The 26,318-nt window shown below is 44.0% G+C and overlaps 1 protein-coding gene across 1 annotated transcript in view; it reads right to left on the bottom strand.

The window, feature by feature from the left end:
• Window positions 1-26,318, bottom strand: part of DOCK1 (dedicator of cytokinesis 1) — a 455,243-nt gene that overhangs the window by 382,377 nt on the left and 46,548 nt on the right. The window contains exons 16-21 of the mRNA XM_012807800.1: window positions 22,891-22,994; window positions 22,362-22,545; window positions 18,005-18,102; window positions 13,650-13,739; window positions 13,223-13,323; window positions 1,195-1,329 (exon numbers count right to left, since the gene is read on the bottom strand). Of these exons, the coding sequence (XP_012663254.1) occupies window positions 1,195-1,329; window positions 13,223-13,323; window positions 13,650-13,739; window positions 18,005-18,102; window positions 22,362-22,545; window positions 22,891-22,994 (712 nt within the window). The remainder of the gene's footprint in view (window positions 1-1,194; window positions 1,330-13,222; window positions 13,324-13,649; window positions 13,740-18,004; window positions 18,103-22,361; window positions 22,546-22,890; window positions 22,995-26,318) is intronic.

Raw genomic sequence — 26,318 nt, forward strand, 5'->3', positions numbered from 1 at the left:
CAGTCACTGACCACTGGCGGTCACCACCTCGCCTGTCACAGTCACTGACCACTCACGGTCAACACCTCGCCTGTCACACCCACAGGTCCTACATACCATCAGTAACTTCTCACTTTGGCTTCACGTCCACAGTAGATATAGGAGGGGATCCTGAATTCTTCCCCCACTTTCTCCTGGGCCCACCTAGACACATGTCTTTCATACAAGTGAAAATAAAGTGACAATGAAATAGAAAGGCCCTGATTTGGGTGCAGAATGTTTCAGCTCCCAGTTTCCACCGCGGGGCTGCAGGAGTTCTGTGCTTGTCAAAGGCAACGTGTTCTCTGACACAAGGGACACCGGCTCCCAAATCCCTTGCTGTATGGAGACCCCCAGACAGAAACGAGGTCAACCTGGAACAACCAACATCCATCGATTTCCCTCACAGCAGGTCCCCCTCAAGTGGCCATTCCCCAAAAGAAACAAGCAGATTCCATATCCCGACACTTGGCATACTTGGTTTCACCCCCTTTCTAGCACGTAGTGAAATGTGGTGGGCCAGCAGAAGGCTCCTAGTTAGCACGGCCATTCGATATGTGTTATGTGTGTGTGCGTGTATATAAATGTCCTTTATAAAATAATGAAGTCATTAATACTTCAATTTAAAGTTCAAAAACAATTCCTAAGTTCCTCCACACAGCATGTGAAAAATGTCACTAAGCTAAAGCACTTGAATGTCCTTTCACGTGGAAATGTCACATATGGGGACATCTCTGCAGAAATAAAACAACAAACTGATTGAAGAAAAGAGAGAGAGGCAGCCCCAGAGCCTTCCCACATCAAGCAATTTAACTGGGGTTTGCCTTTCATCACTGTTGCTTTGTTTGATTTTTGTGTTTGGTGGCTTTTTGCTGTATAAACATATCCTGAAAGGGGCTGCAGAGCCCTTGTAGACGCCCAGAGCTCCACGGGAGGTGTTTTACACACTTGCAATAGACAGGGTTTGACTGGCCTGTGACTCAGAACAGGGCTCCGGGCCAGCGCTTGCCTCCACCTGCACAGGGAGTGGTCAGGGAAAGACTGCCCCAATCACGCTCTCTCCTGCTGGAAGGCACAGAGGGGAAGGGGGAGCCAGGGGAAGAGGGAAGAAGGGAGAAAAGGGATAAAGGGAAGGATTTCCCAGAAGCCCCAGGAGCCAGCACGGCTGACACTCACTGGTTGAACAGCACCCGTGAGCGCACGATGAACTTGAAGATGTACTCTAGAGCCTTCATGGCTTTGTACAGCTGGTCGTTTATCCCCGGCTTCTCCGCATTATCCACGTAGTTCCTTAGTACTTTTGTCAGCTTCCTGTTCGCAGTGGAAACACACATAAATAAATTATTATGCTATCTCCACTCCTCACTGATGAAGAAATGCACAAGTGGATTATTTTTATTTTGGTTTCCACTTAATGGTACATGCACATTCATAAAATTCTTTTTAATCAGATAAAGTTGATAAAGTATCTGTTGGAAGAGCAAGGTCTGAGCATTTAGTGAGGACTTTCTATGCAAGATGCTGCTCTAAGCATGCTCCGTGGTCTACTTTAATCTTCATACTAACACCATAAGGCAATATTATTACCCTTATTTTACAGATGAGGAAGCTGAGGCCTAGACAGGTAAACTAGCTTCGCCAATGTTAAAGAACAAAAGGATTTTGTTAGAGCCAAAAAAATCTGCAAAAAAATTTTTTCAGAAAGTCATTACAATGAAAATGTTCTCTGACTAGGTCACAGTGAAAGTCCCTCCACACTGTAAATGTACAAAACACCAATAAATTGCGCACTTTGAAATGGTTAGGAAAATGGTACGTTATGTACATTTTTCTACAATTTTTGAAAGGCATGACATAGCATTTGCTATTGACAATCATCTCAGCCGCTTCTGTTTATTTCAGTTGATTTTCCAAAACTAGAGTTCTTACACCAAAAAAAACAAAACTTTTAGAAATAATTTTCAAATAGAAAACATTCTCAAACTTTTAGTAAGTTTTCTAAAAATCCTTATATAAAAGAATAAACACTATATATGAGAATGATATCAGTAGATATTTGAAATGATTTTCAAATAATTTCTACGTATCTTAATAATAGGATTCCCCAAGACGTTTACCTTTTTATTTTTGACTGGGGCTGGGTTTGAACCCGCCACCTCTGGCATATGGGGCCAGCGCCTTACTCCTTTGAGCCGCAGGGGCCACCCCAAGACATTTACTTTTAAAAATATAATGACTACATGTCTCTTTCATCTATATATTTATAAACTGTGATCTAACATCAACTACCTCCCTAACATGAAATCATTTAAATCCTTTTCCATGACAGTTTATAGAATTTATAATATGCAACACTTGATCAGAATTATTTTTAATATTCCTTCTGACTACAGAAGTAATTATAGATAATTGTTAAGTTGCACACAAATTTTACGGCCACCCTGTATACTGGAAACTTGATTCTAATTCATCGCTTCACAGATTATTTTAAGTGCTTAGTGCACAGATAGACTTTTTTTTAATTCTTTGCTAAAATGAAGAGAAAAGCATTAAATTTTTTCCACTTTGATTTATTTCAAATAACCAGAAAGTTCAAATGGCAACAGATTTACTCAAAGCCTCAGGGGATATGAGATTAATTCAAAGAAATGAACTAAAAAGTATAGAAACATATAAATAAAAGTAATCAACTTCGTGAATTAACACATGGAAATTTAAATGCCAAGAAGTAAAATTTTTGCCTGGTATAGATAAGATGTGGGAAATCAAAACACTGCCGGGTGGTTAACCAGGCCATATACATTTTAGATGGGTAAATTGGCAATATCCATTACAATTAAAAATACTCAAATTCTTTGACATCAGTAATTTTAGTTCTAATAATATGTCTTATACAACCAAATACAAAACAATCAACAGACGTTCACTGAAGCACTAGAAAAACATATAAACAAATGTCCATCAGTTGAGGACTGGTTAAATTATGGTACATCCCTATCATGGAATACTGAACAGCTGCTCAGGACAAAAGGTGGGGATGAGGGGAAGACCCTTCATCACTAACATGCGAAAAAGGCTGGTTACCCTGTCGAGCTGTGAAAACAGCAGGTTGACTGTGGATCTGGTCTGTCCTTTTTGTTACCTTCCTGTGATCTCTGGGTCTATGTTTACGCCAATACCATGTTAACTTGACTGCTACAATGCAACAGAAGTCTTGAAATCTGGTTCTTCTGAAAATCTATTTGAGTATTTCAGACATTGTGCATTTCCATATAAATTTTCAAATCAGTTCACATCAATTTTTATGAGAAAAGCATGCCAGAATTTTGAGTGGGATTATGTTCAAATTACAGGTTAATTTGGGACAAATGTACACTCAAACAATATTTGATTTTTCAATCCATGAACATGGTATATTTCTCTAATTGTTTAGTTCTTTTCAAATTAGTCTCGGTAGTGTTCCCCAATTTTCATGAAAAAGTCTCACCCATTGATCACTAAATGTATTCCTCAGTATCTGATGCTTTTTGTGATAATACAGTAAATTGCACTGTGTTTTTAATGTTGCCTCTCAATTATTTCCAAGAAAACAATAAACAGTTTTTGTTTTCTTTTGGAATCTATAGGTTTTTAATAAATAATAAGTATTTGTGAGATATTATATAATGTTTTGATACATACTTACATTGTGGAGGGATTAATCTTTGTATCTTAACTTTTGTATGTCTGCCCACTAGTTCTAGTAGTTGTTTGCTGTTTGTTTGGGTTTTGCTTATTAGAAAGGGATCCTTTAGGGCTTTTTATGTAATAATCACATTGAGTGAAAAGTCAGTTTTACTTCTTTCTTTTCCAACCGTTCAATTCTCAGTTACTTTTTCTTGCTTTATGCCACGATTTCCAGTAAAATAAGAGAAAGAGATGATGAGAACAGACATCGTTGCCATGCTCCTGAGTTTGCGAGAAAAGCTCTCCACATTTCCGCATGGAGCATGAGGTTGGAGATGACCTTTCTTAGATGTTCTCTATCGGATTGAAGAAGTTCCTGTCTATTCTTAGTTTTCCAAAAGGTTTTATCATAATTGGATGTTGAATTTTGTCAAATGTATTTTCTGCATTAGTGAGATTTAGAGCTAAAAGCATAAAGCAATTGAGACAGTGGCACAGCAGACCTTCCTGTAATGTTGGAACCTTCTATGTAGGAGGAATATATAAAAGAATCAGAATATATAAAGAATATGTGAGTTACCCATCATGGAAGTCTCTCACTAGGTGGGAACTGGGCACATCAGATGTACATAAGGGCATTCGATTTTTAATTTAATTTTATTTAAATAGCCACACATGACTAGTGCTGTGACATGAGATAAGGCAGGCATTATTGTGACCTATGTTTGATAAAGATTTTTAACCCACAGAACCAAAATCCATAACCATTTTTTAAAATAACCATTTAGGCTTTAACAAAATCAAAATTCCCGCTCATCAAAAGGACCATTAGGAAAAAGGATAAACGTAAGCCGAGAGAAAATGCTTCAAAATTTATGTTTGATCAAAAATACACATATTTATATGTCTGTATTTGTGATACACGAAGCCCCTAAAAGTCAAAAATAAAAAGACAATAAAATAGAAAATGAAATTGAATAACATTTCACACATGGCAAATAAAATTTTAAATATCTGCTCTGTATCCCTGATCAGCAGATGAGTACAAGTTAAAAGCTCACAAACAGTTATAAGTTTGCCCCGGTTATAACAGCTTGAATTGTAAAAGGCAACACTAAACGTCGGTGAGGATAGAAAGCAAATGGACAGTCACGGATTGCTGGTGGAAAAGCAAAGCAGTACGACCATCTCGGAGAAGTATTTGGCAATTTCTCCTACAGTAAGCCATACACAAACCCTGGAGTCTGGCCATTCTACCCCTGAGTGCTTACCCAAGGGAAATGAAAATTCGCAGGCAAAAGACCTGGACAAGAATATTCACAGCAGCTGTATTCAGAATGGCCAAAAACTAAAAACCCTTCACATATCCATCAACAGGAGGACGGCTGACACACTGGGGCGTGTCCACACACGGGAATAGTTCCCCACTGATAAGAAAGAACAAAGTCAAGTGACAACACGGAAAGCTACACGGATGAGCCTGAAAAGCATGTTACAGAAAACAAGCCAGAAAGAATGTGACACTCCAATGCAACAGGTGGCCGTAGCTGGGAGAAGGCACAGTTCACTCCTCACAAGAGGAGAAACAGGGCGCAGGGAGGCCATCTCCACCGTGCTCATGGATGACGGGGCAAAGTGCAGAGTTCTCTTCTGATTGCTTCTCTTTCTCAGTGAAGTAAGACGTAAAATCCTAAGCCAAGAATGAAAATGAAGATTTAACGCTGGACAGTTCAAAGGAAGGGAGAAGGTGCAGAATAGTCCTCTGAGAGAAGGAAAATCTTGCAGCACCGCAGGCACCCGGAGGGCACTCGGAGGGCGAGCTGGCTAAATGAGGACAGACGGGAGTCCGTCCCTTCACCACATTCGGCTAAATGAGGACAGACGGGAGTCCGTCCCTTCACCACATTCGGCTAAAGGAGGACAGACAGGAGTCCGTCCCTTCACCACGTTCGGCACCTTTCACATATAGCTGCGTTGGCACAAGTGGTTTCTGCATTCAGATTGTTCCAACTATTCAGGATGAAATTTCAAAGATTGCTTCTGGTAGAAAAATAAAAAAGTAGAATGACTTCTTGTCCAGTCTAAATTCACTCACATCTCCCGAGTATCTGTGGAGGGGTACAAGGTGAGGGGGGCTGGTGTGCTCCCACTTCAAGGCCACAAGGCAGGGGTGTAGAGCACACCTTTTGGGTACAGGGAACTACAACTACAGGAATTATCTCTACGTAATAAATCAAAAAATTGCGACCTGATTGTTTCTACCTTCACAATAACCTGAAAAAACAAAACTTGTGGCCTTTTCTGTTATTATCATGGATGGAATAGGCTACCCGGGGGAAGGGGCACACGGAAGATTCACAATTGATAGATTCCTTACTTCTGGGAGTTAATAGGGTCATGGTCAAAAGTCAAGTTTTTATCTGTGATCCCTCCATTTGACTAGGGTGGGAGTGACCAACATAAAGAACAAGGACAGGCAAACAAACTGAGGGTAAGAGAAATCAGAAAGTGGCCACTTCTCAAGGAGGGGACCTGACCCAAAAGTGGAAAGAGGGACCATTCTAGACAGCAGCATCTTGGGCAGGGATTAAAAGGGTACAAATAATTGGCCAAACTTATGCTTCAACATAAGTACTTACTGTGTGCAAATTATAATAATGAAAAAACACTTTTAAATGTTAAGTAGTCAAAAATAACATGATGCTATTTTGCAAAATAATTAGACATAATAATTGTAATCATCATGTTAATCTAAGCCAGAGACAGACGTGATCTCCACCATGCAGCATGACATCCAGGGAACTTTCATATTCCGAAACATAATGTTTTGGTAATGGGAGACGTTTTTAATTTTCCTTTTTTTTTAAAAACATTGAACATGTGTTACTTTTTTTGTTTACAATTTTTTTTGAGATATAGGTCACACACTGTAAAATTCAACCATTTAAAGTGTACATTTCAGTGGGTGTTAGTTATTCACACACTTGTGAAACCATCACCACAATCGCTTGTAGAACATTTCCATCGAGATGTGATGAAACCCTCTATCCATTCGCTGCCATTCACCACTCACCCTCCCCTTGGCCCCTGGCAAAAACTAATCTACTTGTTTCTCTATGAGGGTTTTCTTATTCTAGATATTTCATGGAACGAGAATCATCATATAACGTGCAGCACTTTGTGACTGGCCACTTTCACTCGGCACTCTGTTCATCTGAGGTTCACAAGGTTCTTCTGTGTTGTAGCATGTGGGTAGACATCATTTCATTTATTGATTCCAGTAGGGGTATGTTTCTGTTATTCTCAGTTTTGGTCGATGGTGAGTGACACTGTTATGAACATTTGTGAATGATTTTTGAGTAGAAATATGTTTTCATGTTTGACTATATCATAAGAACGTGTTTCATGTTTATTTTTTGTTCTTAAACTATTAAGAGAGTATACATGTTTTTCTTACATGGATGTCTTATTGCTTAAGTTGGATCTTTTAGTGTACCCATCACCAGGCTGTGTTCACTGTACCCAACAGGTAGGTTTTTTGAGACAAAGCCTCAAGCTATAGCCCTGGGGACAGAGCCGTGGTGTCACAGCTCACAGCAACCTCACACTCTTGGGCTTAAGCAATGCTCTTGCCTCAGCCTCCCAAGTAGCTGGGACTACAGGCACCCACCACAATGCCCGACTATTTTTTGGTTGTAGCAGTCACTGTTTGGCAGGCCCAGGCTGGATTCAAACCTGCCAGCTCTGGTGTATGTGGCTGGCGCCCAGGCCTCTTGAGCGACAGGCGCCACCCCAACAGGTAGGTTTTATCCCACAGCCCACTCCCCCCCACCCCAGGTTCCCAATGTTCTTTACACCTCTTCGTGTCTGTGTGTGCCCATCACTTAGCTCCCACTTACAAGTGAGGACATGTGATGTTTGTTTTTCCATTCATGAGATATTTCCCTCAGGATAATGGTGACCAGTTCTATCCACTGCTACAAAAGACATTTCATTCCTCTGTATGGCTGAGCAGTGGTCCGTGCTACATATCTATATACACCAAAGTTTCTTTATCCACTCACGAATTCATGGGCATGTAGGTTGGTTCCACATCTTTGCAGTTATTAACTACGCTGTGCTAAACATTTGCAAACAGGAATCTTTTTGATAAAATGACTTCTTTTCCTTTGGATAGATACACAGGATGCGACTGCTGGATACAATGGGAAGTCTGCATTTGTTTCTTTGAGGAATCTCCCCACTGTTTTCCACAGAGGTCATACTAGTTTGCAGTCCCTCCAACGGTGCTACGTGTGTGTTTACCTCTGGTTCTACACCGGTATCTATTGTTTCTGACTTATTCCCATCAGCCACCCTGACAGGGGTGAAGTGGTATCTCACTGTGGTTCTAATTTGCATGACCCTGATGCTGAGAACTTTTCATGTGTTTATTGGCCATTTGTCCTCCTTCTTTTGAAAAACTTTGGTTTATGTCTTTTGCGTACGTTTTGATGAGGTTGTTTGCTTTTTTCTTGCTGATTTATTTGAGTCTTTTGTAAATTCTAGACACTAGCTCCTTATTACATGGACAGTTTGCATATATTCTCCCATTCTGTAGGTTGTCTATTTCCACTGTTGATTATTTCCTTTGCTGTTCAGAAGATTTTTAATTTAATTACATTTCATATATTTACTTTTGTTACTGTTGTATTTGCCTTTGTGGTCTTAGTCATAAAAACACCTCTATGCACACAAAGTAGGAAATGAATATATACCTGGCAACACACAACCTCTCAACCCTAAATCAGGAAGAAGTGAAATCCTGTATAGAACAATAATGAGCAGTGAAATTGAAGCACTAATAAAACAATTTCCTAACCAAAAGGAAAGCCACAGCTCAGAGAGATTCATAGCCAAATTCTACCAAACCTACCAAGAGGATAGAACGCCCTAACTCCAGTTCTGTGAAGCCGCTATCTATCGTTTTGATACCAAAGACAGGAAAGGACCCAACAACAACAAAAGAAAACTACAGAACAATATCCCTGATGAGCACAGATGCAAAAATCCTCAACAAAATACCAAGAATCCAAATTTGAGAGTACATCAAAAAGATAATCCCCCATAATGAACTGGGTTTCATCCCAGGGATGCAAAGATGATTCTACCCAAAAAAAAACCTCTTAGAATTGACAAAACAAATCCAGCACAGTTTCAGGTTACAAAATCAATGTACACAAATCAGTAGCATTTCTATATGCTATAATAATAACAATCAAACTGAGAATCAAATCAAGGACACACCATCATTTACAATAGCTACAAGGAAAATGAATACTCACAAATACAGTTAACCAAAAGACGAGTGATCTCTACAAGGAGAACCACAAAACTGATCAAAGAAACCACAGATGACACAAATAGGAAAAATATCCCTTGCTCAAGGATTAGTAGAATCAACATTATTAAAATGTTCATATTGCCCAAAGTGATTTACAGGTTTAATGCAATCCCCACCAAAGTACCAACATCATACTTCATAGATGTCAAAGAAATAATTCCAGGCTTCATTTGGAACCAAACAAGACCCCAAATAGCCAAAGCAAGCTTACTTCAAATTGTATTACAAGGCTATAATAACCAAAACAGCATGGTACTGGTATAAAAGTAGAGACACAGACCAAAGGAACAGAATAGAGAACCTAGATATAAAACGATCGACCTCCAATCAGCTGATCTTCATTCAGTAAAGCAGACAACAGCATGCAGTAGAGAACGGAAGCCCTGTTCCATAAACGGTGCTGGGAAAACTGGACAGCCACATGCAAAGGAAGGAAACAGAGTCCCTGTCCCCTCTCCAGATACAAAAATTAACTTGCAAACAGAATGATCCAGAGCCAGAAAACAAATCTGCCAGGCCATCTTATAACCGCACAAAGGTCACCACTCTGGCTCTGGTCAAGATGGACAATCCACTTATTTGTAAGACAAGAAACCATAAAAATCCAGGAAGAAAACACAGGAGCGTGTGTTATTTTTAACTGAAGGAAAAAGTATGAGGAATAATTTCTTTTCCCTTTTGCCCAACTTCTACACTTCCTGCCACGCCTTCCTAAAGTAATCATTCTTACTCATAACGTTGACCCTTCCCGAGCAGTGACCTGTAAGTAATAAAGGGACAAATAAATCCACTGCATTCCTGTTTCAATTTTCATCGTGTTAAGCTGCTACACTGCGACTTTGCAGTATGTGTGGGGCCAGAGCCACCACCATCAACGGGGACACCGCTAGCCAGCTTCTACAGTCACCAACTCAAACGGACTCTACGAGAATGCATGGTGGCATTTAAAAAGCCACAGAAAACAGGTTTATATTCATGCAAGTATCCACTAGGACACGGACAGCATGCCCAGTTAAGTTGTGAGCCAGTAAGAGCCAGACTGTTTGCCGAGATCATATAAAAAGAGTCTCAGAAGGGCAACATTAACTGTAATTACGGATGGCCTAAAAGGAACTATTTTGCTGACAAATCTCGACAAAAAGCTTTTTAGCCGACTGAGTGGATGTGAAGTCATTTCTAACACTGATCAGGTGGCAGAGGTCTGGTGTGAAGCTGCTGCTCTCAGAGCAGGCTTCCTGCCAGCTGCTCTGAGGAAGCTGGGTCTGCAGGCTGCCCCATGACAGGGCCCATTCCCACCGCTGGGCAGGGGCAGCTCACCACACACTTCTCATGTTGGTTCTCAACGTAGAAAAGCACCCAAAGTCCTGGCAGGAAGCCTGCTTCTCTCGGCTTCACTTATTTTCCCAAACTTACTGAACCACACATCCTTTCTTATTGCACCCATTAATATCCAAGGGAATAAACATTTCATAGAACACATTTGGGCATTTTTCCAACCAATTAATCAAATAAAGGAATAAGAAATAATAAAGACTTGCAAACAGAATGATCCAGAGCCAGAAAACAAATCTGCCAGGCCATCTTATAACCGCACAAAGGTCACCACTCTGGCTCTGGGTAGAGAGGGGCAGACCAAATGGAGCCTTGATTTTGTCACCTCGAAGCTACAGAGGTAGCTCAGTGAACAGAAAGAAGCCCATTCACGCCGGGTTTATAGAAGAATAGCCCCCACATTAACGCTTCCCTCCCGTATCACTTAGATCAGTGCCGAGTGAGTCCCGTGGGTCTCCAGAACCCATGAACTACCTCTGCAGGATAGCTGTGGATAGGAGTTGGCATGCTGAAAACTAAAGCTCATTGCCAAAATCTTTCATCCCTTTCTTGAAATTCTTCGGGAAGAAAGGCAATATATCTCAACCTTTATCAAAGGAAAAAAATGACTTAAATAGGAGTCGAATGTGAGCTCATGCCTGCCAAGGCCTTCTGGAGGGGAGCTGGAGGGGCCCTCTGGGATAATACTTGGCACCAGAACTTCACTGGGCCCAGACAGTGCCCTAATAGCCTCATCAAAGCACAGGAGCCTTCTCCAAAGTGTTTAGAACTGTGTAAATCACAACAGACTTTCTCAGTATTTCACGGTGTGAATAACCAGATTCAGAGTGCTAAAGAACCACCTGAGGTTCCTACTTGATCCACACATGATAAGAATACTCATTTTCTAAGATAAAAATGTCAGCCTATTTTGGAGGCTGAGTAGAGATGTCAGCAATTCTGATTTCAGTTCCAACACAGCATAAAAATTAAATGTGGTTCCTCTCGTTGAGTTAACTTGCCCACCAGTAAGAGTTAAGGGCACCCCTGTGTCCCCTGCAGTGCAGGACAGCAAGGCTGATCCCAGTGAAGGGACACGCAAGGCAGTGAGGTGGGCGAATCCATGTTCTCACCCTCTTGAGAGTGTGAAGTCTGATCTGAGGAGAACTGTTCAGCCACGATTAGTCAAGCAGAATTTTGAAAATGAGCACACAGATCATGCCACACCCTGGGCAGCCTGCAGGCCACGCCCACAATCCCTGGGTAGTCATGTTTTGGTCACTAGATTGAGAAGGTGCCACTTGATCACCCTTCCCGGTTAAGTAAGGAGCTGGACGACATGCCAAAACACCAGGTAACTTCACAAAGTGAACAAAATGTTTTCAACATAGTTTATTAGCAAGCAAGAGGGAGAGCTCGTCACAGCTTGCCCTGCGTGCTTGAGGACATCACAGCTCCTGGCCTACCAGGGGCTCCACCCATCACCTTGCAGAACACACACACTCAAGGCAGACACAAAAAAATCCAGACACAGACCTGGATTCATGAACAGCCGGCTTCAGTGGCCTGAATCCTCTGCACAAAGATGAAAACAGGTTTTTACCAAAGTGTGCTCACTACACAGATGGAAGTTCCGATTCAATTCACTGGCACCAAAGTGAATTCTTTCCAACGATTCTAAGTGGGATGCTCTTAAAGAAATTATGCAAACCTGGGGATTTTCATCCCACACAGAGGGAGGGTAAAAGGCGGGATCACACCTATGGCACATATGAAAGGGTAAAAGTCAAATCTGTGACATGTAGAACACAGATGTTTTGGCACAATAATCAAGTAAAGGAGATGAAAGCTATGTTGATTGGTTTAATGTAACCACATTAGATTGTATAAAAAAAAAATCAGCACAGTGTACCCCACGTATGCATGAATGTATTCATGATCTATGTGTATTTGACTTAATAAAATAAAAATTAAAAAAAAAACTTACACAACAAAAAGTTTGAATAAATGCCAACAAATCCCCCCAGGAGAGGGCAAGTAACCCATCCTAATAAATCTCATAATACCAGAACTCCACAATTACTTTGTACATTCTAAGTGCAAGAGTTATTATTTTAACATCTCACTGAAATTCTCATATGAATCTACAATCATGCTCTTTTGACAGGAAGGTTGGAGCTTAGAGAGGTTACGGAACTTGCCCAAGATCAAGGAGCTGTATATCACGCCCAAGGAGCCTGACGCCAAGGTATACTCCCAAACACTGAGCGCTGCCTGCCCGCTGGCCCGGCCCTAACGCAGCCTTCTGGTGTCTTACTAGACCTCCGGGGTGTCTGGGTGGGAGGGTGCCAGCAAAGGGACAGTGATAAGATTTCAGGACAGTTACAGTTGAAGCTTGTGGACAAAAGGGAAGACACTCTTTATAAAAAAGAGGTGCTGAGAAATGCAAAACTGAGCATTATTCACATCAAAGAGCCCATCCCCTCGAACGGGAACACATTCATTAATTCATCCATCAAGGCTCCTTGGGAGGCGGCAGCGCGGCAGCCACCATGCATCCATACATCAAGTTCATCGAACATAAACTGAAAACTCCAAAGATAAATGGGCACTGTAGAGAACAAGAATTTATTTCAGAATATTATAATAATTTATCACTTATCTCTTTCAATAAGACTTTTAGGTCTGCTAAGAGGGAAACAATAATAAAAATTATCCCAGTCAATTCAGAGTTTTGAGGAAGGAAATTTATACATTCAAAGACAAAAGCATACAAAAAAGACTCTAAGGAACAAATACACAAAAAAATGGAAGTATTGGTTTTAAAACCAAAAGGGAACTTACGTGTAGGCTAAAGTTGCACTAAAGTGCTTCCTAATGTAGGTTTCCAAAACAGGATTGAAATGCTGAAATTTTCTATCAGCAATTAGTCCAATGATAAATACCTGTCAAATTGATCAATGATATGTTCATTAGCAACATTTTTCGGAATTTTCATCTGAACCATTTGCACCACTGTATGTGGAAATGAACCACCACAAATACAGACAGAACTTGGTGGTCACCTCACCCCGCCTTACCCTGTATCTGCCCAACTATAGTTTTGCATTTTCAAAACCACCTTTCTACCTGTCCAATTCATGCCCTCTGATTAGATTTACAACTGAAGAACTTTCCCAGCACAGGAATGGATCCCCTCCCCGGACTTCAAAGGCCACTGCAGGAAAGAACGCCTTAGTGTCTGAGCAGAGGAGAAGGAAAGGCCTCTTACCAGAGCATCGAACACCAGCGTATCAAAAGTCTCACTCTCCGAGTTCTCCATCATGATGTTGAAGAGGGCGTCCAAGGTGTCCTGGAGGAACTGGGCAGACACAGAAGGGCCACTGATAATGGGAACTGGACCAGCTTCCCACCCTGCTCCGAAATATCCACCATCTCTGCGCTACTCCAAATAGCTACCTCTCCCCAAAGCCACCTCAGAAGCGGCCATCTTCACTCTGGGATCTATTTCAGCCATCAGATGGACAAGACAAAAACTGTAGCTGAGTGAATCCAGAACAAAGAACCACACCCTGAGTCACCAGGGAGAAGCAGAACACAGAGGTGCCCTGGGCCTCTGCACGGAGGGCTGCCCAGCCCCTGCCTGGCTACCTAGGGCTGGTGACCACAGCTGGACGGCAACCCCAGGAAGGCTGGAGGGAGCCCATTCTGCACACTGAGCACAGGCCTTCAGCGAGCGAACGGGTGGAAGCCACACCTGGACAGCTCAGTGTCTCAAGGACTTTCTTCAGTGTGATCCTGAAGCCGGGGTACACAGCATTACCCCTGTCTTGACACCAGAAAGTACTTATTTTATTCAATAGAAATCTACAAATTACTTCTATCTTCTACTAAAATTGGCCAAATATTACCATATACAATGACAAAGAATCATAACTTTAAGAAAAGAAAAAACTAAGAGGTTTCCCAGGGATGCCACAGTAGACCTCAGTGTCAAACCCTTGTCCCACCTCCCCTGAAGGGAACAGGAGCCGGACGGGAAATGCAGCGTTGGACACAGCGTTCCCTGTCAGCGGAGAAGTTCAGGCAGAGGCCTGCACGGGGGAAGGTGAGCCACAGAAACGATAAAGCACAGCTGTATCACTACGCACGGGGGGTATGCAAGTTGAAACCACCAGGAGAGAGCGTGTCACCCCCACTGTGACGGCTACAATCAAAAAGATCGACAGTCACAAGTGTGGACAGAGCATAGAGAAGCCAGAGCCCTTGCGCATTGCTGGTAAAAGGTAAAATAGTTCTCAAATCAGGCAAGGTGTACAAAAATGATACATTAGTACACAAAAACAGTTGGACATTTCCACAAAAAGTAAAACACAGATTCACCACGTAACCCAACAATCTCATTCCTAGCTATATATCCAAAAGGAAAGAAAACGTATGTTCACACAAAAATTTGTACACAAATATTCATAGCAGCATTATTCACAATCACCAAAAAAGCAGAAACAGCACAAATGTCCATCAACTGATGAATAGGAAAACAAGCGATGGTAGCTCCGTGCAGGGAAATCGTCCCCAGCCAGAAGGGAAGGAGGCAGTGACGCCCACAACACACTGAGCCCAGAAAACACTGCACAGACTGAGAGGAGCCAGACACGGGCGGACACTCACCCAATGACTCAATTTACACAAAACATCTCAAACAGGCAAATCCAGACAGACAGAGAGTAGATCAGTGGTGGCAGAGAGAGTGGGAAGTCACAGCTAATAGATACGGGGTCGCTTTGGCGGCTGATGAAATATTCTGAAATGAGACAGTGGTAATGGTGCATAATTCCGTAAACACATTTAAAACTATTGAATCAGACAGAGTAAAGGGGTAAATTTTATGGTATGTGAATCATCTCAGTGAAGCTATTATCGAAAAAGAAAGGAAGGAGTGAAGTGGCAGCCCAGCAGGGACAGGGGAAGGAAGGCTATGCCAAACGTTTGGTTCAGATTCTTCCTGGGCTGTCCAAAGGGCCTTCCAGGCCCCACAGAGGACCCCAAACTGCTCCACCCTGGCACAGGGACCTGCTCCCCAGTCGAGTGAGGTAAGACTGTCATATAACAATTGCCTTGCAGGTCCGCACCAGGAGACAGGGTGTCCTCCTGATCTTAGCAAGGGATCCCAGGCCCGTTAGGGCACAAAATCCTCACTGCACTTTGTTGTGCTATCAACCACCAAGTTTATGCCAGAAAATGTCACATACAAGTGGCAGGGGGTAAGCGAGATGCAGCGGTAGGCACCTGTATTCCCAGTTACTGGGGAGGCTGAAGCAGGAGGATCAGGCAGGGGGTAAGTGAGATGCAGCGGTAGGCACCTGTAGTCCCAGTTATTGGGGAGGCTGAAGCAGGAGGATCACTTAAGCCCAGAAGTTTGAGTCCAGCTGGGACAACATAGGAGGCCCCTATCAACAAACAAAGGGCAGGAATAAAATCACCCTGACCTTAAGAGGGATGCCAGTCTAGACATTAAGGGCTTAATCAGTTCCTATAATTACTTGCGTCTGCACCTTACATTTGTATCATTTTCCAACATTTCATATTATAGATTCTTTGCAAAGGTCAAAACTTGATGCCATCTGTTAGCAGCCTAATGTTTCTGCCAACAGGGTCCCCACCTGCCAAGCCCTGACTTGTCATGGTTCATGCAAAGTCCCTAAGTGGGCCGACCAGTCTGACCCAGACAAATGGCATGGTCAGAAGCACAGAGAGCGGCAGCCTCACGTCTCAGGCTGCAGAGTGCAGGGGAGCAGGAGGGCAGCCTGGAGGTCTCTCACAGACAGCCAAGGAAGGGCTCTGCTGGGCACTCCCCTTTCTCTGAGACCACCACAGGAGGACCAAAGTTACCATCTTCATTTTCCACCTTAATGAGAAACCACATCCTTTACTAAATACACAAACACCCTCCTCATTGCATCGAGCAATACCATCTCTCCATTATGGGTTATAAACTTGCGAAGAGAGGCCTTGAGTAAATGTAACAAAACCCATTACCAGTGTCCCTGGAGCCATAGGAGCCCCATGCAGGCTGGGAATTCCTGGGGACCACATGGCCATGGGCAGTTCAGTCTCACCCTCCAGCCACACAAAAATGCATGGGATACTCTGGCACACTGGACACCTATGCCTGGGTAGTACCAGCGTGGCCAGGAGGGAGGGAAGGATCAGGGATGAGAAATGAGATGAGATAACAATATCAGATACAGGAAATGGAAGTAAATAACAGGACACGATGATTCTAGATTTTTCCTGGTAATTGTGCCAATAGGTCAAAAGAAGTACAGCTAATTCCTGATGTGATGTGAGAACTTAAAAATGAAAGAAGACAAAATTTCATTAACTGTGGGTCTTCTAAAGTATGTTCACTTATTCCTAGTTTCCATCTGAATTAGGCAATTTGTAGAAGTCAGGGAAGTTTAAAATGCAATTAACATTGTCCGAGCCACTGAGAAAAACCAGGAGTGAAAAGATGATTAAAGTTTTAAGATTAGCGAGGACATATCTGAGTGGTTATGCAACTCGAGAAAGTGTCGCAACCAAATTAATTTATACTGAAGTTAAGCACATTGCTAGTTAATTAAGGCCATTTTAAGTAATTAATTTTTCCAGAGATAAGGGAGCCTCTCTCCTCCCACCATCACCTCTTCCGGAGGTGAGGAACTGAGACCCGCTGCAGAGACCACAACACCCACAAAATGACATGTGCTGGTGACCAGTTTTTATTGTCCCCTGGCCAAAATAGAGTGTACTGAAAACGGAAATGCATCTCCTAGTGTGCAAGGAAAAGTCATTCAAGCAAATTAGGAGGTACATGACGCAAAGCAGAGTCTAAATGCTGGAGAAAATAGCAGAACCACAAATAACCACGGACTCGAGAAGCACCAAATGTGAGCACTCAAAGGGCCCTCAGGTCACCTTGATGTGACTGCCCTGCCTCACAGAGAGATACTCAGCCCCAGGGGGACTTGACTTGAACCAACAGCAGCACCTGCCAGTGCTCCAGAGCCACCATGGGGGAGGCTGAGAAGTGAGTGAAGACCACATAGCCAAGACAAGCTTCCGAGGGCCGTGATCTTTCACCACACCACACACCGTGCAGGTCCTTACAAAGGATGTCCGGGAGCTGTTGAGCCAAGGCCCACAATAAAGATAACAGACTTAGCAATGATCATGATCAAAAGACCCACACTCAGCACCCACTGAACTCCCATGTGCCAGCACAGGTGGCCACAGCTCAAAGAGCTCACACAACCACCAGTGTAATTAGTAGGGAAAGCAAGCCTTACTGTGGTTATTTAACTGTTGTCAGTCCTGCAGTGAGGACCCATCGTAAGAAAAATCAGGACCCCACTCTAGGCTGAATCAACAGCCTGCTCACTTCACGGTGAACCCAGAAAGTCTTTGGAAACCAGAATCCAAGAAGTACTCTGTCCACAGAGAAGCTTATGTCACCACGTGCTAAAGGGCCTGCACTACCCCAGAAGCCCATACCACCTTTGGGGTCGGTGCTGACACCTGCTAATACACATCAGGGAAAAAGAAAAAAGACACAAGCACCGCCCACCCCCTCACATCAGTTACCTTCACCACTTCCCCGCCGTCCACCTTCATCAGCTGCCTCAGGTTCTGCTGCAGCAGGCTCGTGTTGGATCGCCACTTCAGCAGCCCCAGGAGGTCCACTGGGAACAGAAAAGGACATCAGCTCGCCACAGCCTAAACTCTCTCACCTATGTGTCCTATGACGTTCTCTATTCAACTTTCTGAACAGAGAAATCAACCCTATTTTAAAGGTTCATTTGCTAAATATTCCATGACTTTGTAGCAACACACTAACTCCTGGCGCAGCTGAATGTGTTATTTCCAGCTACATTTGCCATGAAATGATCTCCATGCAGGAGCTTTAGAAATGCACTCAGGAACCTAAAAAAGAATTGGTCCTTCCAATATACACGGAGGCAGTTCCAGAGCATGACAGGGCCTGGAAGAAGGCAGGCCACCCAGAGAGCGCTGCCATAGCATTCTCTACCAAGGGATTTTTATTTTTCCTGATCGAGGACAGGCCTCTATTTGTATGTAGATAAAATAATATGAAATAGCTAACACAAACGCAGGTACTGAACCTGACAGGTGATAGTCCCTGCAGCTGCCATGACCCTAGACAACTGACACCACTTCTTTGATAAGCTCCCTGCCCTCGTCCAAGCCTGGGCTGCAATAGCCATACCTGTTTTCTTATGGTTTTATTTATGCTTGATGCATTTTTAATAGAAAAATAAAAGATTGAATACACTGGTTTTTAACGAATCCATGTGTAAGACAAGGTCCAGAAATAATTTTATTATTGAAGCTGTTACTTAGGATAAGAAGACAGAACCTAAAGCCTCTCTGGTAAAGTACATATGCTACTTAATTTTCACTTGAAGTTCTATGAATGTCCTATTATGTAAAAAAGTACAATTAGCAAAGTGCATCTAATTCACTGTTTTTTGCTCATCTGGAACTAACTTCAGCTACAGAAATCGTCTCCATAAAAAAAGAAAAGCAAACCCAAGTTAATACTGAAAAAAATAGGTAATTTTGCCCAGAGAGAGAACTTTACTGAAGACAGACACCCAGTGCTTTCAAGATCAAAGCACATAAAAAGCATACATATAATAGGCACCAAAACATAACTTTCCATGTGTTTTCCTTGCCCTCAAGTACAGCTGACAAAGAGAAGAATTAAAAATGGAAAAACAAAAACAGTGCAGTCCCCAAAGGGACTGATGTATGTAAAGTGTAGGCTTAAATGCTATGACTGCAGGGGCACTCAGCAAATACATGACCTTGGCCAGGTATCTCTGCCCCCGTTTTCTCATCTGAACAATGGGTACAATGTTGCCTGATGTACAGAGGGCACAATGGCTGGTGTGACCTGTAGAAGGCACTTCGTATGACACCCAGTACAGAGCACTAGCAGAGGTCCTTCTAAGAATTGACTGGAAATTGAGAAAGTCACCATCCCTTGTGGAAGTTCGCATGTTCTAATTCCTCATCAACAGTGAAGTCGGGGGAAAGGCCGCACCTTGCTGGACACACTCGCAATCCCAGGGTTAAGGGAAATTGCCACCTCCCAAGTTTCAGTGTCTCTTTAATGGAGACTAATAATCTGGGTCCCCTTCGTTCAGATTCGGTGGTACACTGTATTATAAATTTGAGAAAAACTATAACTAGGCCAGTCAGTAGTTGGAAGAATACGCTGGAGGAGGGTGAGAGTGTCTGGAAAAATCAGAGTTTGCTAGGCCCCCTGGAAGCTGCCCAGATTAGACGACCCTGTCGCTCCAGGCCCCTGTTCCAGGACTACAGTCGCTCTAAGTTTCAGGATTCCTTTCTTCCCAATTATATGTTAATTGAGGGAAGGAATCACAGCCTCTACTTCTTTTCATGTCCCTCCACAGCATCCAGCATAATGCTGAGGACAGAGATGTTTAATATAAACTCCAGTGAATAATTCAGCCACAGCTTTTCACTAAGTAATGGAACTTCTCAGTAACAAATCATGGTTTCAGAAAAAGACGCCCACAAATGAGAACCTGGGAGTCGATGCTCAAATGCCACACGGAGCAGCTCTGTCTTGCCCACACCTGACACGCCACCCTCCCAAAAGGAGGACTCGCTGTTAGTATGGAATGGAAGCCAAAGACTTCCCCCCTTGCTGCTGGTGCCAGCATCACATCACGTCGGCATCTCCTTGTTGCCCGGCAACGGCTGCTGTTGGTCCCAAGGAGGGAGCTACTCCAGGGCTGGTGAGATTCTACCTGAAGGTGAAAGGAGGGATCCACACCAACCCCCGAGAGATATTGTGATCCTCAGTCCTCTCCTCCAGGTATAAGTGGCTAAAGAAGTATTCCATGGATGGGCCTCACAGCCTACCTGCTGTTTAGAATGTTGTTCTGAAGGAGAAAATATGTTCAAGTTCCAAATAACAATTTCCAAACATGCTTTTGGAACAAGACTCCTGTTTGAGACTGTGGATTCCTACACAGTGAAAACGGTAGCTCTCATTCTTCCAGAACCTACTGAAATGCCTCAATGCCTCATATATGGGGTGGGGACCCATATGGACATGTCACATTTGCCCTGGGTGAAAGAGGGCCTGGATGCAGTCATTCTTCAGGCAAGTAAGACTTTATCAGGGCCACATCCAGAGAGAACACTTGTCAGATGGGGAGTTCTCTTCCATAACCCCCTTCCCAATTTGGCCACACATCCCCAGGCACCACCTTCGCAAACTCTCTGTACCCCAATCTCTACCTCCCATCCCACAGGACTGCATAGAGGCAAACCTACAGTTAAGACTTTTCATTTGTTCCTGGAGATCACTGCACCACTGCAAGCTAGGATGCTTCACAAATGCTTCATGCAAAACATGAGGAAGGTAGCATTAGATAAACGCCCCCATGACTGTAAGCAGCAGGAGATGGCTTATTTTTTCTATACTAAGGGTTTACTCATGCAACCCAGCAGTGGGAAAATGAGCTCATGTAGCCTAAAACCACAGAACAGAAAGCTCAGACACAGAAAGTTTTAAAACCATCTGCAAGTTCACAAAGCATCTGACATGTGCCCAAATATCCAGGACCCCCAAGCACATAGCACTACCATGCCCTGGCCTCCAAGGGATGGGTTCACTTTCATCCTATGTTTAACCTGTCAAAATCCAAATGATGACTGTCCCTCAGGCAATTTACAGACAACCCCCAGAGATATTAATAATCAAAACCCATACTAGGCAGTTAAAAGGGAAAAAATGGATTTTTAAGCTCAGTTTCAAGACAGCATGAAGTCACAGGTCTGCACAGCTGTGATACGGCCACATTCGGGGGATGCAGCTTTCAAATGTCAGATTTGTGCAGGGATCCTCGCCTCTTCCAGACAAGGCCAATAGCAAAGTCATGTGCGCTGAATAAGAAGCACCCCTGGCCAGACAGCAGTGCCAGCGGGAGGCGGGAGGCAGTGGTGCAGGAGCCTGGAGCAGCTCGGCCACCCCCACGATGGGTGACCTGCAGTGTCAGAGCTGAGCTTTGGTGCATGTGAACCGGCATGGGGCACCTTATCACTCATCAAGAGGGGGACCAGAAAAACTATCCAAACCAACTTTTTGAAATAAAATAAGCATCTCTGTAAGTTGCTGGGAATGGGAAAGGCATAAGGAAGATATCTTTAAAGCAGGAATTAATTCTTTGGTCTACAGAGAAGAAAGGCAAGTCTCAGAAAGGTGCAGAGGACCCTGTTCAAGGGCATCCCCAAGGGCAACCCAGGACTCTGGATCAATCCCAAGTCCTTAGTCTGACTCAAAATTTCCCACATTGTCTAGCTGCCACACTATCTTCTTTTGGCCAAAAAGCATTTTAAGGAGTAAATCCATTGCTTTATCTCCCTTTAAGGTTATTCCTGGGACCCAAATAGAAGTGTGAGTTTTATTAAATTATAGCAGGCCTAGTAGTGGCTCATGCCTAGAATCCTAGCACTTTGGGAGGCTGAGGTGGTGGCTCTCCTCAGCTCAGGAGTTCGAGACCAGCCTGGGCAAGAATCTACTCTACTATCTCTACTAAAAGCACAAAAACTAGATGGGCATTGTGTGGCACACCAGTGGTCCCAGCTACTCCGAAGGCTAAGGCAACAAGATCGCTTGAGCCCAAGAACTTGAGGTTACTGTGAGCTATGTATGACACCTTGGCACTCTAACCAGGGTGACTAGGTAAGAAGACTCTGTCTCAAAAAAAATTTAAAAAGTAAAAAATAAATAAATGATAGCAGATGCCACCTCCTCTTTCCTGGTCCACTGACATCCTCCAAGGTCCTGACCGAGGGTTGTGGTCAATGACTGACAGTCACAGAAGACTCCACTTGCAATGAGGAGCCTTTGGGGAGGCCAAGCGTCCGTGCCTGCACTCACCATTCTGGGTTAGTTTGGTGGAGCACACGAGGGTGGAGATCTGGAAGGAATCCTTGCTGATGGTGCAGCTCCCGAGACTCTGCATGCCCTTGCCCGTGGCCGAGTGGCCCTTCTCTTCCAACTCTGCTTTTGTTGAGGGCAGACTCAAGTACGTCGCAGCGTCTTCCAGTTTCTTGGCTTCGGCCTGTGGGTTTAGTTATCGGCACATCAGACACAATTCACAGACAGCAACACACCATCCTCCCTGTACTCCTCTACCCTCCGCCCTCATAACCATCATGACAGTCGCTTTTAACACTGTGCTAAACGGTGTGTTTTCATAATTTCCATTATTCCTGTGGATCGATTCATGTGCACAGCACTTTTATGTGGCACCTAATGTTTCATTACATATCATCTCCATTCGGTCGGAATAGGAACAGGGCCGGTCATTAGAAATGTTCATATACATAATTAAATACAGCTAATGTAACCTAAAGAGAGGACGGGGACAGGCAGCATCAGCAGCACTGCACCCAAGGGCCATCACCTTATAGACAATAAGATCGTGCTCCCCGTCTCTCAAGGTGGTCCCGTCGTACCTCATCAGCTTAACAAATGCTAGTGCAAATATTTTCTCGGATTTATCCTTAGCTGCAAAACAAAACAAAAAATCAGTAATTGCCTTCAACAATGGTCACCACAAAATAATAGGACAGTGCTATGACACTAAACGGAATGGATCAACATGAAGATCGACCTAAATACATGAAAAAATGGACCAGATTCACCAGCAGAATATATCAGTTGTTCTTAAATGAATTCATCAATTCCAAGTAATACTAATGAAAATCTCATGGGAAAGGTTTTTTTATAGAACTTAAAAACTGACTGCAGGAGGAAGGGCCAAGGAGAGTGCGGATTTTGCAGAATGACATGTAGGAAAGCCGGCAATGCTAGAGACCAAGACTAACTGCAGAGACAATAAGGAAGACACCGGGGTCTAACAAAGGATGCACCGACCTCCAAGGGCAAACAGGGCTGAAAGCACAAGGCCGTGACACGTGGCAGGGGCTGGAGAGAAAGCAGCCTTCTGCAGAGAAAGCAGTTTAGCAGTATAAAAAAATAAAGGTGATTCCTGCCTGGTAATACCTACCCACATAAATCACAAATGGATTCAAGACCTGAAAGTCTGATTCCGTTCTCTTGGCAAAAAAGATCATGCCGCATATACCTGGACGTGGGCTCCCTTTCTCACTTCACTGGAGCTCCTATGAAATGTCACCTCCTCCAAAGGAACCATACCGTGTGTGCAACAGCAAATTAGCAGCCCTGTCACATTCTTTCCCTGACCCGATTTATTTTTCCTCATAAAGCTTATCACTACCTGACCACGTGCAGGAGGGGAGGAGGGAGAGAGAGAGAATTTGTTGTTGTTTATTGTTACTTTCTTCCACTAAACCCTGGCACGTAAGGGACCTCTTATATTTTTTTCCTTCTATTTCCCAGCGCATGAAATAGTGGCTGGCTTACAATAGGTACTCAATAAATATCCGTGCTGCTTCGGGAGACAGCCAACAAGAAGTTATTTCAGATGATAAAGAAAGCAAAACTTGGTGCTTTGTTAAAGGGGGATGAGGAGAACAGGGACAATCTGATGAACTAGGGAGAAATGCCCCTCTGTGGAGGTGGCCGGTGCGTGGGCAAGAAGTAAACACTCCGGGAAGAGAGACGCCAGACGCACAGGCCCTCGGGTGGAACCACCCACGCGGCTCACTGGAGGACAGGCCTGTGTGGCTGCTGGGTGGGGGTTGGGGAGCCAAAGGGAGGCAGGTCAGGTGGAGACAGGTAAGAGTCTGGACTCAAGAAAGGGTCCAAGGTGGATGCATTCCTCGAGCTGAGACCTGAGTATGGCATAGAAATACTGAGTCCCAAGGCTAAAAATATCTTTAAAATTATAGATTCAGACCTTTCTCCTCAGAGACAAAAGTACAGAGGTCAGAAAGGGAAGAGTCACGCCCCCACTCTCCTGGTCAGGAGCTCCAAATATCTACCCCCAGAGCCGCTGCAGGAGGTAACGCCTTGTATTGCCTTCCTGGTGTTGATCAGCACCCCACATAGTAAGTGCTCAATAAATGCTGCCTCACTGGTTGACAGACTCACTAAAATCAAAGAAATGAACAGAAGTAAAATAGATGTGCCCTGGGAATCCTACGAAGAACACTGTAAAAGGCACCAAAACACATAGAATCTTTTTTTCTTTCCTTTTTTTGAGACTAAGTCTTACTCTGTCACTCTGTGTACAGTCCCCTGGTATCATCATAGCTCACAGCAACCTCCTCAAACTCTTGGGCTTGAGCAATCCTCTTGCCTCAGCCTCTGGAGTAGCTGGGACGATAGGTACTTGCCCCTATCCTCCAGCTAGTTTTTCTGGTTTTAGTAAAGATGGGGTTTCGCTCTTACCTAGGCTGGTCTCAAACTCCTAAGCTCGAGGGATCCACCTGCCTCAGCCTCTCAGAGTGTTAGGATTACAGGCATGAGCTACTGTGCCTGGCCCACTCATAAAGTATTTTAATGTTCAAATAGCTAAGAAAAGTTCCTCCTAAGTTTGGCTGACTTGAGACAATAAAAGTAGGGGTCCAGAAGGACGTGTGACAATAACCAACAGCAGGTGACTTCTGCTGATCCTACCTACATTCAGTGGTATGAAACAAATTCACCTTTCATCAGCACTCTGCATCTTCACACCTGGGGAGGGAATGCTTATCACGTGCTCATCTACTGTCATCACGAGGCCAACAGTTTATATTCACACGTTCCCAAGGGTGGCAGGGCTGCCCTTTCCTTGGAGTCCCACCCAACCCACCCTGCATTCCAGGGAAACTCCCTGCTGCATTCCAGGGAAACTCCCAAGTGCCACGAGTCTGCTGGAATTCACAGGACACACTGTCTGATGTATGTGGAACTACTAACAAGTTGACAAAAGGTGCTATGTCATCACATCAGCACAAACTTTCCAATCCCAAGGACAGATCCCGGCATAAGGAAGTCCATCACTTGTTCCCTAAGGAGGGAGGCTACGGGGGTCAACGTGGCCTCAGTCCTTTCCACCTATTTCTGCTCCAGGGGTCTGCACACAGGGCTGGCTGGAGAGGCCCTGATAGCCACCATCAGCGGCTGACATCCCAGGACCACGTCAGCGTCACACTTGCAATGCTCAACATGTGTCTAACACCCCACAAGCTGTGGCCGTGGAGACTTCATCAATTATGCAAATGTGCCCTGGTCTGCTGGATGACAGAATCTCGTCTATAATAAGTACTCAAAACTGACGATGAAAACAAGGATTTTGGAAATTAAAATGCTACAGGAGATGCCCCCTCTGCCCTTGTGTAATTTATTAATTAAAGAGAATCAGCTTGTTGAAAGCTGATTTTAACATGAATCCTCTGTGGGTTCTAGAACTTTCTCCTCCTTAACCTGCTTCCTCTGCAGACTCTCAGGGTGATGTGTAGCGGGGTTTACATCACTCTCCACTGGGCTTCTCACCTTCCTTCTAGAGGGGGTCTGGGGCTTGTGTCACCCCTGCTGTTTTACTGCCTCGGGGTGCTGAGTCTGTCAGGCCCTACACACCCGGCTGAGGACACACCTGTGCCCAGAGCCTCCCCCTACACAGCACACCTCTGCCTGACTCTGGGACGCTCCCAAGCTGCCATCCCCGATTGCTTAATGCAAATTAACATCACCCTTCAACTCAAACCTAAGTTCTGCAAGAGGAGAAACTTCAGCAGCAAGAGCCCAAAAAAGGGCTCGGCGCCTATAGCTCAACCGGCTAGGGCGCCAGTCACGTACACCTAAGGTGGCGGGTTCCAATCCCCAGCCTGGATCCGCCAAACAACAATGACGGCTGCAACCAAAAAATGGCCGGGCGTTGTGGCGGGCGCCTGTGGTCCCAGCTACTTGGGAGGCGGAGGCAGG

Source organism: Otolemur garnettii, unplaced genomic scaffold, assembly GCF_000181295.1.
Source record: "Otolemur garnettii isolate 467f Iridium unplaced genomic scaffold, OtoGar3 scaffold00075, whole genome shotgun sequence".
Classification (NCBI taxonomy): Eukaryota; Metazoa; Chordata; class Mammalia; order Primates; family Galagidae; genus Otolemur; species Otolemur garnettii.